At 43.0% G+C, this 16,056-nt stretch overlaps 1 protein-coding gene across 10 annotated transcripts in view; it reads left to right on the top strand.

Annotated features, from left to right (window-relative positions):
* The window catches only part of OTUD7B (OTU deubiquitinase 7B), a 57,036-nt gene that overhangs the window by 34,790 nt on the left and 6,190 nt on the right, over positions 1–16,056 (top strand). For 8 of the 10 annotated variants that reach the window (XM_036344731.1, XM_036344739.1, XM_036344733.1 and 5 more), the window contains 8 exons: positions 1,422–1,610; positions 5,941–6,165; positions 8,140–8,241; positions 8,899–9,026; positions 12,042–12,154; positions 14,428–14,555; positions 14,858–15,007; positions 15,517–15,631. In XM_036344731.1, the coding sequence (XP_036200624.1) occupies positions 1,422–1,610; positions 5,941–6,165; positions 8,140–8,241; positions 8,899–9,026; positions 12,042–12,154; positions 14,428–14,555; positions 14,858–15,007; positions 15,517–15,631 (1,150 nt within the window). Of the gene's footprint in view, positions 1–1,421; positions 1,611–5,671; positions 5,727–5,940; positions 6,166–8,139; positions 8,242–8,898; positions 9,027–12,041; positions 12,155–14,427; positions 14,556–14,857; positions 15,008–15,516; positions 15,632–16,056 lie in introns of all 10 variants that reach the window. The other 2 variants (XM_036344740.1, XM_036344741.1) reach the window with 2 other exon arrangements.

Below are 16,056 nucleotides of genomic sequence, written 5' to 3'. Positions count from 1 at the left end.
CCTGGGTTGCGGGCATATCCCCAGTAGGAGATGTGCAGGAGGCAGCTGATCGATGTTTCTCTCTCATCGATGTTTCTAACTCTCTATCTCTCTCCCTTCCTCTCTGTAAAAAATCAATAAAATATATTAAAAAAAAAAAAAGAATGTGAAATTTGGGCAAATACCTGAGGAGATGTCTGTGTAGAATATATTGGGGAAAGAGCAGTGGAAATGGTGGAAAGGCCCTAGGTGGGAGCAGTCTGTAGCATGTTCTAGGAATGGCGGAAAGGCCAGTAAGACTGAAGCAGAGTGAGCAGAGCTAGTTGGACCAAATAGTGAATATCATGGTACAGAAATAATTCAGCAGATGCAGATGATAAGTATGGCTTAACTGGATACTTGTAATAAAACAAGAAATATAATAGTACAGCATTAAATGCATATATAATGCTTTCTGTATATCAAGCACTGTTTTAAGTGCTTTCGATTAACTTAATCTTCATAACAACCCAATATGATATAATCTCCACTTTCATAGCCAGGAAAATTGAAGTACAGAAAAAAGGCTAGAAAAATAGACCAGGTCATAGAAAGCCTTGAATGTCACACAAAAGATCCTAGGCTTATTCCATAGACAATGATAAAAGATTTTGATTATGAAATTGAAGTGATTAGAACTGTACTTTAGAAAGAATAATCTCATGAAATTCTTTAGTGTGGATTGGAGGTGGGACACTAGGTGATAGGAACTGAATGAAGGTGGTAGCAGATGGAATAGAACAGAAGGAAGTGTGAACAATTATGCAGTATGCTATTTACTGAATAATTTAACTGGAGAAAGCAACAGAAAAATTCATGATGACAAATCTGTTTTCTAGGGTCTTCAGTAGAGCAGTGATTCTTAAATTTGGGTGGGTTAATTCCCTTTGATAATCTGGTAACAGCCAGTAGCTCTTTCTTTAGAAAAATGCACATACCTATAACTTGGTGTACAATTTCATACAGCTTAGGACACCCTAAAGGACATCTGGGTTAAGAACTCTCTGGATCACAGAATTAGGAGACCTGGACTCGCTTCCTGCTAGGCCCAAGTGCAAACTAGCTGTGACTTTGGCTAAATCACTCTATTTTTTTAGGTGTCATATCCTTTATATGTAAAATGAGGTTACTGGGTCTCTAAGGGCCCTTTCGGTACAGAGAGAGAATTTCTGTGCTCATGGAGCTTAGTTAGGAAATAGACAATAAGTAAATAAATTGTGATATTTCAGATAGAAGTGTTATGAAGAAAATTAAAGCAGGGTAAGGAAAGGAGAATGATTGAAGTGTGCATGAGTATATGCTTGCTAGTTTTGATAGGATGATAAGAGTGATCACTTAGTGTCTTTCCTCAATTTTCCTATACTTTACGTGCCCAATTCATTTTTTGCTTTTTGTCCTGACAGGAAAGAATTGGGATGTAAGTGCCGCCCTCAGTGATTTTGAACAGTTACGTCAGGTCCATGCTGGGATCCTGCCCCAATCCTTTAGTGAAGGGAGCGGTGCCTCCAGGAACCCTGAGAAAGGGTTTTCTGATAGAGAGTGTACTCGCCCTCCCCGACCTACTCTACAGCGGCAGGATGACATCGTTCAAGGTAATGGAGTAACTGAGGAATATTTCATACTGAGTGGAAAGGAAGGGGGGGGACTGCCAAATGGAGTCAGAGTTCAGTGATCCTTTGGGGATGTTTCCATTCCTCCCCCTTGTCCCCAGCCAAACTGGTCAGAGGTGGCCTCAATCTGTCCAGGTGCTGGAGCTCCTTACTGCCACCCTGCATCTTGACTGTTATCCTGTATAAAGGTTTTCTTTAGATACTGTGAAAAAATAGAGGAAGGAGGATACAATCTAATTGTTGAGATAAGGTTTACATAAAAATAGAATTCAGTGGGTCACTACCAGATACTTCTTTGGAGGCCATTCTGTTAATATTGTCAGTATCTACCAAAATTTAAAAATGCATATACATGCTGACTGAGCAATTTCATTTCTATGAATTTATCATATACTAGAGCCCCAATGCACAAAATTTGTGTGGGGGTGGGGGAAGTCCCTCAGCCCGGCCTGCGCCCTCTCACAATCCAGGACCCTTGCTCCTAACCACCTGCCTGCTTGCTCCTTACCGCTTGGCTTGCCGCTTCTTAGTGCTGCCGCAGAGGCAGGAGAGGCTCCTGCCATTGCTGCTGCACTCACCAGCTGTGAGCCCAGCTTCTGGCTCAGCAGCGCCCCAGCTGTGGGAGCGCACTGACCATCAGGGGGCAGCTCCTGCATTGAGCATCTGCCCCGTTAGTCAGTGGGTGTCATAGCGACCGGTCGTTCTGGTCGTTCCACCGTAATGGTCATTTTTATTATATAGACAAGAGGCCTGGTGCATGAATTCGTGCATGGGTGGGGTCCCTTGGCCTGGCCTGCCATCGGGGCCAATCGGGGGAGGCCAGCTTCTGTAGGGAGGGGCCACAGGAGGTTGGCCCCAGCAGCAGCTAATCAACGGCCGATTCCATAAGGAATCGGGTTCCCTCCTCCCTCCTGTCTGGGTCTAGGGTGCTGGTGAACCAGATTCGGGGCTGTCAGGGCCCCAGCAGCAAGGTCTGGGTCATTGCGCGTCATAGCTATTGGCCGGTTGTCTAGTCGTTCCTGTCATTTGGTCCTAATGGTTGCTTAGGCTTTTATATATATAGATGTTTATATACACGTCTCTGTGTGTATATATGTAGATATGTGTCTTCTTTAAATAAATAAATACATACACAAATAGACACCTACACATATCTACACTAATAAAAGAGAAACATGGTAATTGGTGTATGACTGCTACCCTTCCCATTGGCTAATCCCCCTGTCACTCACAGAGTAGGGCCGAGATATGCAAATTAACTGGCAGCCAAGATGGCGGCCGGCAGCCAGGCAGCTGATGCGAACAGGGAGGCTTGCTTGCTTCAGTGACGGAGAACTCCAACGTTCCCCGCCTGACTTGCTGGCCTCTCAGCTGCAACTCTAAGCAACTATGTTGCGAATATAGAAGCTAAAAAAACCCCAGAAACCTGCTTTACTCAGCCAGGCTTCAGCCAGCTGGACCGCAACATTGTATCAAATACAGACGGTAAACAAAGGCCAGAAACCTGTTTTCAGAAGCAGAGGCCTCAGAGCTAAAGCTGGCCCAGAATAAAAAAAGAAAAAAAGAAAAAAAGGAGTGGTTGGGAGCTTCAGTCCCAGCCTGAAAACAGCCCTCAGCCTCTCACCCAGACTGGCCAGGCACCCCAGTGGGGACCCCCACCCTGAAGGGTGTGTGACCAGCTGCAAACAGCCATCATCCCCTCAGCCAGACTGGCCAGGCACCCCAGTGGGGACCCCCACCCTGATCCAGGACACCCTTCAGGGCAAACCAGCCAGCCCCACTCATGCACCAGGCCTCTATTCTATATAGTAAAAGGGTAATATGCCTCCCAGCACCGGGATCAGCGGAGCCACAAGGCCTCCCGGCACCAGGATCAGCGTGACAGGGAGCAGCGCCCAAACCCCCTGATCGCCCTGCAGCTCTGTGTGTGACAGGGGGCGGGGCCCCAACCCCCCCGCCCCCCACGGGACCAGCTCTGTGTGTGATGGGGTAGAGCCATAACCTCCCCATTGGCCCTGCCCTGAGTATGAGAGTGGCGGCGCCCCAACCACCTGATCGGCCCTGCTCTGTGGGTGATAGAGGGTGGCGCCCCAAACCCCCCCCCTCCACGGGCCCTGCTCTGTGTGTGATGGGGTAGAGTCATAACCTCCCCATCTGCCCTGCCCTGAGTGTGACAGTGGCGGCGCCCCAACCCCCTGATCGGCCCTGCTCTGTGGGTGATAGAGGGCGGTGCCCCAACCCCCTGATCCGCCCTGCCCTGAGTGTGACAGGGGGCGGTGCCCCAACTCCCCTATCGGCCCTACTCAGTGAGTGACAGGGGAGAGCTCCTCAACCCCCTGATCGGCCCTGCTCTGTGCATGACAGGGGGTGGCGCCGCAACCTCCCCATCGACCCTGCCTTGAGTGTGACAGGCGGCGGTGCCCCAACCCCCCAATTGGCCCTACCCTGAGCGTGACTGAGGGTGGCATCGCAACCTCCCAATCTGCCCTGCTCTGTGCATGACAGGGGAAGGCGCCCCAACTCCCCAATCGGCCCTGCTCTGAGCCTGACCAGGGGCTGCACCTAGGGATTGGACCTGCCCTCTGCCACCTGGGAGCAGGCCTAAGCCAGCAGGTCATTATCTCCTGAGGGGTCCCAGACTGCGAGAGGGCACAGGCCGGGCTTAGGGACCCCCCCCTTCCCCTGAGTGCACAAATTTTTGTGCACCGGGCCTCTAGTCCTATATAATAAAAGCCTAATATGCTAAGTGTCCAGTCATCCAGTTGGCTATTCAACCAATCAAGCATAATATGCTAATGATATGATAAGGTTGCTCAACTGCTCGCTATGACTTGCACTGACCACCAGGGGGCAGACAGTCGACTGGTGGACCAGTCGCTATGATGTGCCACCAGGGGGCAGACGCTCCAACTGGTAGGTTAGCCTGCTGCTGGGGTCTGGCCAATCGGGACTGTGGGAGATGGGCCGGACACGCCCTGGAGCCCTCCTCAGTTGGCCAACCTTCCACATTCCTCCCTGGCCCCAATCAGGCACTGGTGGGGTCCCTCGGCCTGGCCTGCACCCTCTCGCAATCTGGGTTGAGGAACTCCCTTCCCTCCCACACCCCCTGCCCCGAGTGCACGCATTTTGTGCACCGGATGTCTAGTTTAGTGTAAAGCTTGAAAGTTAAAGCTTGAAAACAACTTTTAATATCCATTAATAGAGGGGTGGTTAAATAAATTGTAATCATCCATATTATGGACTATTGTGCAGCTGTTAGAAAGAATCAGGTGGAACTTGATGTGCTGCTTTGGAAAAAATCTCTAATGTCTATTGAGAAAGGTAAGATGCAGTATATAGTATGCTCCTGTGTAGGTTTTTTAAATGATTTTAGAAGATACATGTGTGCATACAAAATCCTAGAAGGCTGTATGAAAGGTTGCCTCTGGGGAAAGGGATCACTAATTTTAAAGAGAGGAAGATTTCTTTGTAACACTTTGTACCTTTTGATGGTATTTTTATTTTTTATCATGGGGCTGTTGTACTTTTTAAGTACCTAAAAAAAAGAGTTTAAAAAATAAGTCACTATAAAGTAATTTTTAGATAAGTCTTGACTTACTTTGTACATTATCTCTGGCAAATATGGGTTAAGAATTGCTACCCAACACATTTTTAGTTCTTTTGATAATCTTTATATAACTTGAGCCATGCAAATAAATTGTAATACTACACTGACCAAATTATGATCACAATGGGATATCTGCTGGGGAATTTTAAGTGCCGTGTATTCAAAATAAATGAAATAATTTGAGGCACTGTCTTCCTCTGTAGCATGTCAAGTCAGAATCGACTGTACCTATACATTTCTGATAAGTTTGAATATCAAGAAAAGTTATAGTAAATGTAAATAAATGTCATTAATGATAGGTAAGGAACTTCCTGAATATGTAAGATTTTTCATAATTTTCTATATTCTCAAAGACCCTAAAAAGGATCCGAGAGATTATTTGAGTCAGTCTAACCAAATGCAACCCCATTTTCCTTTTTCCCTCTTTCTCCCACAGAACAAATGAATGTTGGGAAATGAAAGTGGAAAAAGACAGTCATGGGGAGAGGAAGGTCAGGCAAATTCCCAAAAGGGTACAAGAGGAATGTATATTTGGTGCTAATATGCGTACACAACAATACCACTTTCTGTATTTCTCCAATTGTATTTGGCTTGAGAAGAGAGTTGTGGTATTTGGTAACCATTGAAACTCACAGTTTTTCCCAGAGTGGAAAGTTCTCTGAGTGAGCTGTGTATATTCTAAGGTGACTCCATTTCTCATTGCAGAAAAACGCCTGTCTAGGGGCATCTCCCACGCCAGCTCCAGCATTGTTTCCCTGGCCCGGTCCCATGTCTCCAATGGTGGGGGTGGGGGGAGCAGTGAGCACCCCCTGGAAATGCCCATCTGTGCCTTCCAGCTTCCAGATCTCACTGTGTACAATGAAGACTTCCGCAGCTTCATAGAGAGAGACCTCATTGAACAGTCCATGCTGGTTGCCTTGGAACAGGCAGGTCAGTGAGTGCTTCCTTTTCCATGCTCTTCCTTCTGCTCTCTACCTATAGGCAGCCACTGGGTGGGGCAGGGCTTGACCAGTACCTTCCAGTCTAAGTATATGATCTGATTACAGTCAAAGTCAGCAGTTAGTCAGATAAACTTGTATTAAGTTAGGTGTTTCTTCAGGTTAAAGTAAGGACACAAATTAGACACTTTTCTCTAAAAGGCCTAGGAATCAATACCTAAAAATCAGTCCATGAAAAAAATACAAATGAATTATAATTGGCTCTGAAACACCTAGTGAACGGAAAGGACCAGTGCTGTAGACAGTGTACAGTGGTGATAAATCTGAAAGCCACATTTATTTATATAAACTTTTCCCAAATGATTTGTTTACCTTTACAATGGTGTTTGTCTTAAATTACTGTTAAAATTAGTTAATATGATGGGGTTGCATATCTGGGAGTTCTGGGAAAGCTACTCAGGTATTAAAAAAGCTCCCATGGAAGGACTGGGGGGGTGAGGGATAGGGGCATGGAAAAGAAGTTTTTCTTTTTCATTTTGTACCCTTCTATACTAACCATGTGAATTGATTTATATATACACATATATACTAGAGGCCTGATGCATGAAATTCGTGCAAGGGGCTTGGCCCTTGCAGATCCGGCTTTGTCTGGAAGGTCATCTGGCTGTCCGGTCTAATTAGCATATTATGCTTTTATTATTATAGATTTTTAAAGTTAAGATTATAGGCCGGTTTTTCTTTCTGTAGACTCTTTAATTCAAGAAAGCTTAAAAAATATTTTTAAAAAATTCCTTATCTGAGGACATGCTTTTATTGATTTTAGAAAAAGAGGAAGGAAGGAGAGAGAGAGAAAGAGAAACATCAGTTGGTTGCCCACCCCACATGTGCCCCAACCAGGGATCGAACCCGAAACCTGGGTATGTGTCCTAACCAGGAATTGAACCTCGACCTTTTGGTGTATGGGTGACGCTCCAACTAACTGAGCTACACCAGCCAGGGCTCAAAAGAACTTTTAAGCATCATTCATAAAATAGTTTACTCATAAAAAATGGATTGGCAATTGTGGGGTGACTCTATAGAACTGAGAATCATCATCTTGGATGTTTTATGTACTTTGTCTTACTGTTCATGTCTTTAGAGTAACACCATATACATGCTGTCATATATGCACATGATACTTGTATGACACTTTGAACACATGCTTGGGGGTTGTTTTTCTTTTACTGATGGTGGATTTGTGCTGAGCTCTGTTGCTATAATATTTACTAATCTCCTGACTGGAATGAAGGAATCAGACCAAGTAGCCAGTACAGATTTCAATGTATGACCTTGACCTCATCATCTAACCCATCTTAGCACTGTTGACATTTAGGACCATAAAATTTTTCTTGTATGAGCTGCCTTGCACATTATGTTGTGTTTAGCAGTCTCCCTGGCCTCTACCCACTAGATGCCAGTAGGATTTTCCTACTATTTGTGACAGACAGACATATTTCCAGGCATTTTCTATGTCTCCTGAGGGACAAAATTGTCCCCACTTAAGAATCATTGATTGCCATGGTTGGAGCATCATCCCATATACCAAAAAGTTGAAAGTTCAATTTCCAGTCAGAGCATATTCCTAGTTTGCAGGTTTGATTCCTGGTCAGAGCGCACATAGGAGGCAACTGATCAGTGCTTCTCTTTCACATCGATGTTTCTCTCTCTCTCCCCCTTCCTCTCTCTCAAAATCAATAAAAATATATTCTTGTGTGAGGATTTAAAAAAAAAAAAAAAGAACCACTGATATAACCAGTTGTGCTCACTAGGTTCTGATCAACTAAATGTAAGTGAAGAAGATATCTTTAATAGCATGATGATTTTATCTGGTAGGTTTCCTACAGGAACCAAATTTGGAGTCTTAAAAATTGGGAAGTGGGGAGGGCTTTATGGGTAATTTGCTCTTCTTTTCTTCCTTTTTCTTTAGGGCGTTTGAACTGGTGGGTGAGTGTAGACCCCACCTGTCAGAGGCTGCTTCCTTTGGCAACTACTGGAGATGGAAACTGCCTTCTACATGCAGCCTCTCTTGGTGAGTCTTGAAAGTGGCCCTCTGTTCCCCCGTAGAAGGAATCAGTAGAGTTAAATGTTATGTGTAGGACTTGCTTCAACCAATGGTGATCATAGACAGAAGTGATGGTTCAGAGCAAGGGTGTGTGGGTGTGGGTGTGTCCCACAAGAAGTTGACCCTCAGAAGTAATGAGCAGCAGAAGCAAGCAATATATAGCTCTATGTGTGTGTATATAATTCTACTTAATATTTATTCTTTGGTAAATAAAAAATGTTTTCATCAACTTTAAATTATACAGGCTATTTATAATCCAATATATTATCTGCCTTAGCTTTTTTAAAAAAGTCCCCATTTTCCAACCATCCCTCAAGCTTTGATGCTGATTGTCATGTGCCAGTTTTCTCTGTTGCCACCTGTTTATTAGGCTTGCATCAGGAGTAAGTTCTTTCTGTCAAGAGTTTGTAGGGTGTGGTATATACCTCACTTTCACGTCCTCAAAAATATAGAATAGGAACATCTTTTCTTTCTTGATTAAGTGCCTTTCCCCTAAATCCCAGAAGGGTTTCATTGAACTTGGACTTCAGCCTCATTTCCTTCATGCCAGTGTCTGTGTATCATAATTAATAAGCGGAGTTGAATCACTGTAAGGTGTCTTACTGTTATGTTTTCTTGCAACAGGGATGTGGGGTTTCCACGATCGGGACTTGATGCTGCGGAAAGCTTTGTATGCACTGATGGAAAAGGGAGCTGAGAAGGAAGCATTGAAACGACGCTGGAGGTGGCAGCAAACACAGCAGAATAAAGAGGTGAGAGAGCTGGGGTGGGAACACCTTGTTTCCCAAGGTTACATAGGGGAAATGCCCAGTGCCTACCAGTAGGAAGTGTCTCCTGGTGCTTAGGTGCTCCTGTATTTGTAGAAAATGCAGATAACACCATAGGGTGTCATAAGTACTAGTATGGGGAAGCTGAGACTTTACAGAGGAGGTATCTAACTCTGCTTTTCACCTGACAGGTGCTTATAAGTCTTCAGTGGCAATCTTTTGCAAAATGACAAGTCCATAGGATTTTTGTATTGTTTCGATTTTACTAGTATTGTTTATAACGTGACCAGACCAATTTTTAAGGACTTGTGTTTTCAATCCGTGTAGAAATATAAATGCTTAAAAATATTTTTGGCCATGTATACCATTTATTTTTTCAAATACTTAGTGTGTTTAAAAAATTTTAAAGCATACCTGTTAAATTGAGTTTGAGTGGTACTTCTCAGGGGTTTAGCAAGTGCTGCTTTTATATAAGAAAGGAATAATGGACTTTTTGTGCTTTCCATCTCCATAACAGAGGTTGGGCAAACTATGGCCTGTGAGCTAAATACCACCAACTGATTAAAAAAAAAAAAGTTTTATTGGAATACAGCCCCACCCATTAATTTACATGTGTATATTTATGTAAGTGCTTTCCTGCTATAGCAGCAGAATAGAGTAGTTGGGTATGGACCACAAGGACTAAAAGATTTACTATCTGGCTCTTTATGGAAAAAGCTTACCCACCCTTCCCCTTAACTTTAATACTGACATTAACATTTATATAAAGACAATAGATTTCCTTTTCCCCTGGTTCTGCCTTCTATGTTTATCTCCTGCTCTTTGGGGTATATCTAATTTTTGCCATGTATATGGCTGGGTGTTTCTGGAATTAATGTAGGAATATCTCTTCAGAAACTTTTCATCTTCTTTTCTTTTCTTCTTTTATTGTTCAATCATAACTGGCCATATACAGAACCAAGAGATTTTTTGTTTTGTTTTAGTCATTAGAATTTTATGTCCTGAAGATTTAAAATACATAAGTAGAATGTGTTCTGTTTCCTTCTCAAAAACAAAGAACCCATTGTTAAACTTAGGATGATGTTAAGATCACAATCCTATCTTTGATCAACAATCTGCCCCAGAAGATTCCTGAGGGAAATAAATGCACAGGGCAAGGCAAAGTACATGACAAGTTCTTTATACCACCAAGCCCCATGGCTCCCTGGTGAGTTGAACTGGACCTTGTGGAGACCTTCTGTTGCCTGAACTAGAGCCAGTCCAGAGTTTGCCGCCTTTGCACCATACCTGAACCTGAACCTTAGATTTGACCACTCCAGAAATAAGGCCAAACCAGAGTATGCTGGTTATTAAGTAGAAGTGACAGCAATAGTCAGAGAATAGGTGTGTCCAATTCCAGCTTTTAAGCTATAACTGTTATTTTATTTATTGATTTTTTTAAAAAAATAACTTTTTTTAGAGAGAGAAAACATTGATTTGTTGTTCCACTTATTTATGCATTCATTAATTGATTCTTGTATGTGCCTTGACTAGGGATCAAACCCACAGCCTTGGTATATCCAGGCGATGCTCTAACCAATCCAGCTACCCAGCCAGGCTATAGTTATTATTTTAAAGGCGGGGTTAGATTATGATGGTATTTACTGAGGAGACGCAGCAATACCCATTCCCTCTCAAAGTCGCCAGTGAAAATACATGCATAGAGAATAGTAGCCATCAAAGGAGCAATCTTTTTACTCCTTTTGCTGGGCACATTGAAAGTTCCATATTAGAAATACGGCCTACGTAATTGTTTTAGCTCAGATCACTCAGACCTTTGGGAGTGGGAATTGGGGGAGAGTGGTGGTGGACTGGGAGCTTCTATTAACCAGTACCAAACACAAAACGAACTAAAATGGTTTTGATTTCCCAGACCTCCTTTTGTGTTGAATTTGGTGGTAAAACCCAGTAAGAACATTTTCAGGCTAGAAGGGTACGCCACCTAGAGGCCGTGTGTATAAGAACAGCAAGGAGAAATTGGTGAAAGAAGGGAGACAGATCCTCCTGACCATATATCAGAGTGACCACAGCGCCCCATATATAACCTGTGTATTGTTCTTATTTTTATTGGAAACATTTCTTATAGCACTTTATAAACTGAAAATAGCTTTGTCATTTTTAAAATTAAAGTAGAATGTGCTCACAATGGCTCTTTAATTCCTGTTAAATTTGTTCCTGGTGCCCCTTATGTTTCTTTTTTTATTTAAATATATTTTTATTAATTTTAGAGAGGAAGGGAGAGGGAAAGAGATAGAAACATCAATGATGGGAATCACTGATTGGCTGCCTCCTGCACACCCCTACTGGGGACTAAGCCCACAACCCGGGCATGTGCCCTGACCAAGAATTGAACTGTGACTTCCTGGTTCATAGGTTGACCCAGCCCAACCACTGCGCCACACCAGTCAGGCTCCATTGTGATTCTTTTTACTGTCAGTTTGAGCTTAAACATTTTAATACTAATGTAAGCCAAATACAATAGACTGTTACTTCACCTAGAAGTAACCAAGGCTAAAATCATTAATATATACAACAGTATTTCTGGGGTAGCAGAGTTCACAGAGGTAGGAGAAAGTAATGTTGTGGAAGCTAAAGGAGAAGGGAGTTTAAAGAGGATATCAAATGCTACACAAAAGCTAAGAAAGATGAGAACCAGTGAGTCCACTGAATTTGGCAATTAGGAGGTTACTGTCCTTTGCCCAGTGTTGGTTAGGTGAAGTGGTATGTGGGGGTGAAGGGCATAACTGGAGGGCAGAAACGGAAGCTAGATTGCAATGGGTTGAGAAGAATGGAAGAAAAAGAAATGTGAGAGAGATCATAGCCTATTCTTTCGTGGATATTGGTTTTAAAAGGGAGAATAGATTTGACTTTATAGTACAAATTATAAGCCAAGTGCTAGGAGAATATTGCCTCTTGAACCTAGCCTCTAATTGCTTGACATCCCCTGCCTGTCTTTCACAGTCAGGGCTGGTATACACAGAGGATGAATGGCAGAAGGAATGGAATGAGCTGATCAAGCTTGCCTCAAGTGAACCCCGGATGCATCTAGGTACAAATGGAGCCAACTGTAGTGGGTAAGTATGGGGGCACAGGAAGTAATCCTAACTGAGTCCTCAGAGTCCGAAGAGCTCTGTGCTAAGAGGATATTAGGAGAAAAGAGAGGAGCCATGGCAGGATTGTACAACAGTGTGGTATGTCCTAGGAACTTTGGTAGTTCGGTATTGCTAGAATACAGAGTATGTGGTGCAGAATGATAGGTGAGGCTAGGTCCCCATAGTATGTGTGCCATGCTCAGGTTTCTCTTATACCATGCTAAGGAATTAAAATTGTGTCCTATCTAGACTTTCAGAAACTACAGGACAAATGACCCAATTTCCTCAATAAATAAATTGCAAGGAAAATAAGAGAGAGGGAACATAAGTTTAAAGACACTGAAGAGACATATCAACCAATTGGAATGTATGGACATATATAAAACAATTGAGTAAAAAATGTGAACAATGTCTACATGTTTATTATTAACTTTTCAAAGTGTGATATTAATGGTATTGTGGGTATTTTTAAAAGTTATTTTTTAGAGATAGAAACTAATGCTTAACGGATGAAATGTATGTCTAGGATTTGCTTCAGAATAATCGGGGGTGCGTGGGGGGCGGTGGCTAATAGGGAAAGAGATAAAGGTGTAGGTGTAGTGAGATTGATGATGTGTTTATAGTTGTTGAGGTTGGGCAATGGATATATGAGAGTTGAGGATAGTATTCTTTCTAGTTTAGAATGTTTAAATTTTGAAATTTTATATAATAAAAAGTTAAAAATTATAACTGATCCAAACTTTATTGTGCATAAAAATAATCTAAGAAGATTGTTTAAAATGCAGATTTCAGCCCTAGCTGGTTTGGCTCAGTGGATAGAGCGTCAGCCTTTGGACTGAAGGGTCTCGGTTCGATTCTAGCCAACGGCACATGCCTGGATTTCAGGCTCCATCCCTAGTGGGGGGTGTGCAGAAGGAAGCCAATCAATGATTCCCTCTCATCATTGATGTTTCTATCTCTCTCCCTCTCCCTTCCTCTCTGAAATCAATAAAAATATATTTAAAAAAAATAAAATACAGATTTCAGGACCTCCACCCTTGAGTTGGACTGAGGTAAGGCCCAGAAATCTGCATTTGTATCAAGCACCCAGTGTTGAATATTGCTTTATGGGGTGGAAAGGAATTGAGTTGTGAATGAGTGACAAGAGCAGATTTGGAATTTAAACACACTGACAGCAGAGTGGATGATGAAGCAGAGGGGAGGGAGACTAGAGGCAGTTGTAGTAATCCAAGAAAGAGAGCCATGGGTATGAACAAGAGTAGTGGATTATAGCCCAGCTGGTGTGGCTCAGTTGGTTGAGTGTCATCCTATGCACCAAAAGGTCACTGGTTCGATTCCTGGTCAGGGCACATGCCTGTGGAGGCAGCTGATTGATGTTTCTCGTGGATGTTTCTACCTCTTTCTTTAAAATCAATAAAAACATATTTTTTAAAAAAAGAGTAGTAGGTTGCAGATAAGCTAGAGGATACAGATGCAAGAGATACTTAAGAGATGGAATTGGCCAAGCCAGGTGATTAATTGGAGGTGAGAGATAAAGAACAGTAAATATTTTACAGATTTCTGATTAGGCTACTAGGTATATAGTGAGGCTATTCTCCAAGCAAGGGAATTTAGGAGGAGTTTTTGTTTTTGTTGGACAGTGTGATGTGTGGATGGTTGTGGTGGGTAGAGTCAGCAGGATGAGGCTATTCAGTTGTGTATTTAGCTGCTTTATAAAGAGAATTGAGGAAGGTTGTTGAACAAGACAAGTATTAATAGAGGAATTGCCTTCAGATTCCTAACACTACTTTAACCATACAACCATAAAGCCTTCAAGTCTCTTTTCTTGGATTTCCCCATCTGTGAAATGGAAGTAGAAACAGCAATTGTAGCATAAAATAATCAGCTGTGTCCCTGGCAGTCTTAGGATTAGAAAACCAGGAAAGGACATTCCTCATTTTCCTTTTTGCAGAACTGGTCTTCAGGAGTCTCTTTTGTTTTCTTCCCTCTCCCTTCCACTTAACCCAGTGGTTCTCAACCTTCTGGCCCTTTAAATACAGTTCCTCATGTTGTGACCCAACCATAAAATTATTTTTGTTGCTACTTCATAACTGTAATGTTGCTACTGTTATGAATCGTAATGTAAATATCTGATAGGCAGAATGGTCTTAGGTGACCCCTGTGAAAGGGTTGTTCGACCGCCAAAGGGGTTGCGACCCACAGGTTGAGAACCGCTGACTTAACCCCTTCTACTCTTTCCCCCTCTGCAACTCTAGGGTGGAGAGTTCAGAGGAGCCTGTATATGAGAGTCTAGAAGAATTCCATGTCTTTGTCCTTGCCCATGTGCTTAGGAGGCCCATAGTCGTCGTGGCAGACACCATGCTGAGGGACTCTGGGGGAGAAGGTGAGTCAGTCAATCCTCACTGCACTCTGAGCACCCACTGTTTGCAGAGCTCTGGTCTAAGCACTGGGAGGAGTGTGGGAAAGAGGATATATAGACCTTTGGGGGGGGAAACAAGGTGTAAATCAGAACAATGCAAAGGTCTCAAAAGATTCAAGTTGGGATTAATTGATGAGGCTTCCTGGGAAAGAATTATTAAGCAGGGGTTGGAATGAAAGGGGGGACTCAATTGGCAGGGTGAGGAAGAGGGATTTCCCACTAGGCAAGAACATAGCCTTAATAATAATCTTTGTGGTTTCCTACAGCATTTGCCCCTATTCCCTTTGGGGGAATCTATCTGCCCTTGGAGGTCCCCGCCAGCCAGTGTCACCGCTCCCCTCTGGTGCTCGCCTACGATCAGGCCCACTTTTCTGCACTTGTGTCCATGGAGCAGAAGGAGAATGGCAAGGAACAAGGTGCTGAATGCAGTGTCTGTGTCTCTGGTGCTTTTGATCTGCTTTATTTTCATTGGAAAAACTGAAATGAGTGCATGTTGAGACTATTCTACCAAGCTGTAAGATATACCAAGGTTTTAAAATTAAACAACAAAGGTTTTGGGGAAAACACAGTTTTTTTATTTCCTGCTCCCTGAAATAAAGGGTTTATATATTAAGGCCATCAAACCTTCCAAATGATGTTTTATTTGTCCGAGAGACTCAATTTCATGAATCTACATTAACTAGCAAAAACATCATGAATGTTAGTTGACTGACAGGTGGGGAATCATGGGGATTATTGGCCTAAATTGTGTGCTGGGTATTAAGGGAATGCCAGCCTTTTAGTTTTAAATGCCAGGATAATTCACATGTAAGAAATGAGAAGTGACTACAGTTATCATATCTCCTGTAGTATCAGTCAGTCTGTGTTCAGTTGCCTTCTTCTCTCCTTGGAGAGACTCCTTGATGACATGTTTTTCCCCCTCCAGCTGTGATCCCACTTACAGATTCAGAGCATAAGCTGCTGCCCTTGCACTTTGCTGTGGACCCTGGAAAGAGCTGGGAGTGGGGCAAAGATGACAGTGACAATGTCCGATTGGCCAGGTGAGGCATGCCTATTATTTTCATCTGCTTTGTAGCTGCGAGCTCTTCCACATAGCATCTGTCTCCTGGGGACTTTTTCTCAGCTCAGAGGCAAGTCACACCCTAGTTCCCATATTTTTTGGGAGGATGGGCAGGTGAAAGACAGGTTGAGCACCAGGACTTTTGCAACGTGGAACTGCTTTTTCTCCCAGTGAAAGATGGGAATCCTGGACTTGTTCTTTCTTTACACTAATACCTCCCAGAATCCCCAAAGCAGTGATCAGAAAATCAAGATACACAATTCACAGTTCTCCCAGACCAAGTGAGAGGGGTTTTAAATCGGTGACTAAAATAATTTGCTCTGGATTTTTGCCTTTCTGGAATTTAAATATATTTTTTTATTGATTTTTTACGGAGAAGAGGGGAGAGGGATAGAGAGTTAGAAA

Source organism: Myotis myotis, unplaced genomic scaffold (assembly GCF_014108235.1).
Source record: "Myotis myotis isolate mMyoMyo1 unplaced genomic scaffold, mMyoMyo1.p scaffold_m19_p_18, whole genome shotgun sequence".
In the NCBI taxonomy this organism is placed as follows: domain Eukaryota; kingdom Metazoa; phylum Chordata; class Mammalia; order Chiroptera; family Vespertilionidae; genus Myotis; species Myotis myotis.
The sequence above is the reverse complement of the archived record's forward strand: the minus strand, read 5'-3'. Positions and strand labels throughout refer to the sequence as shown.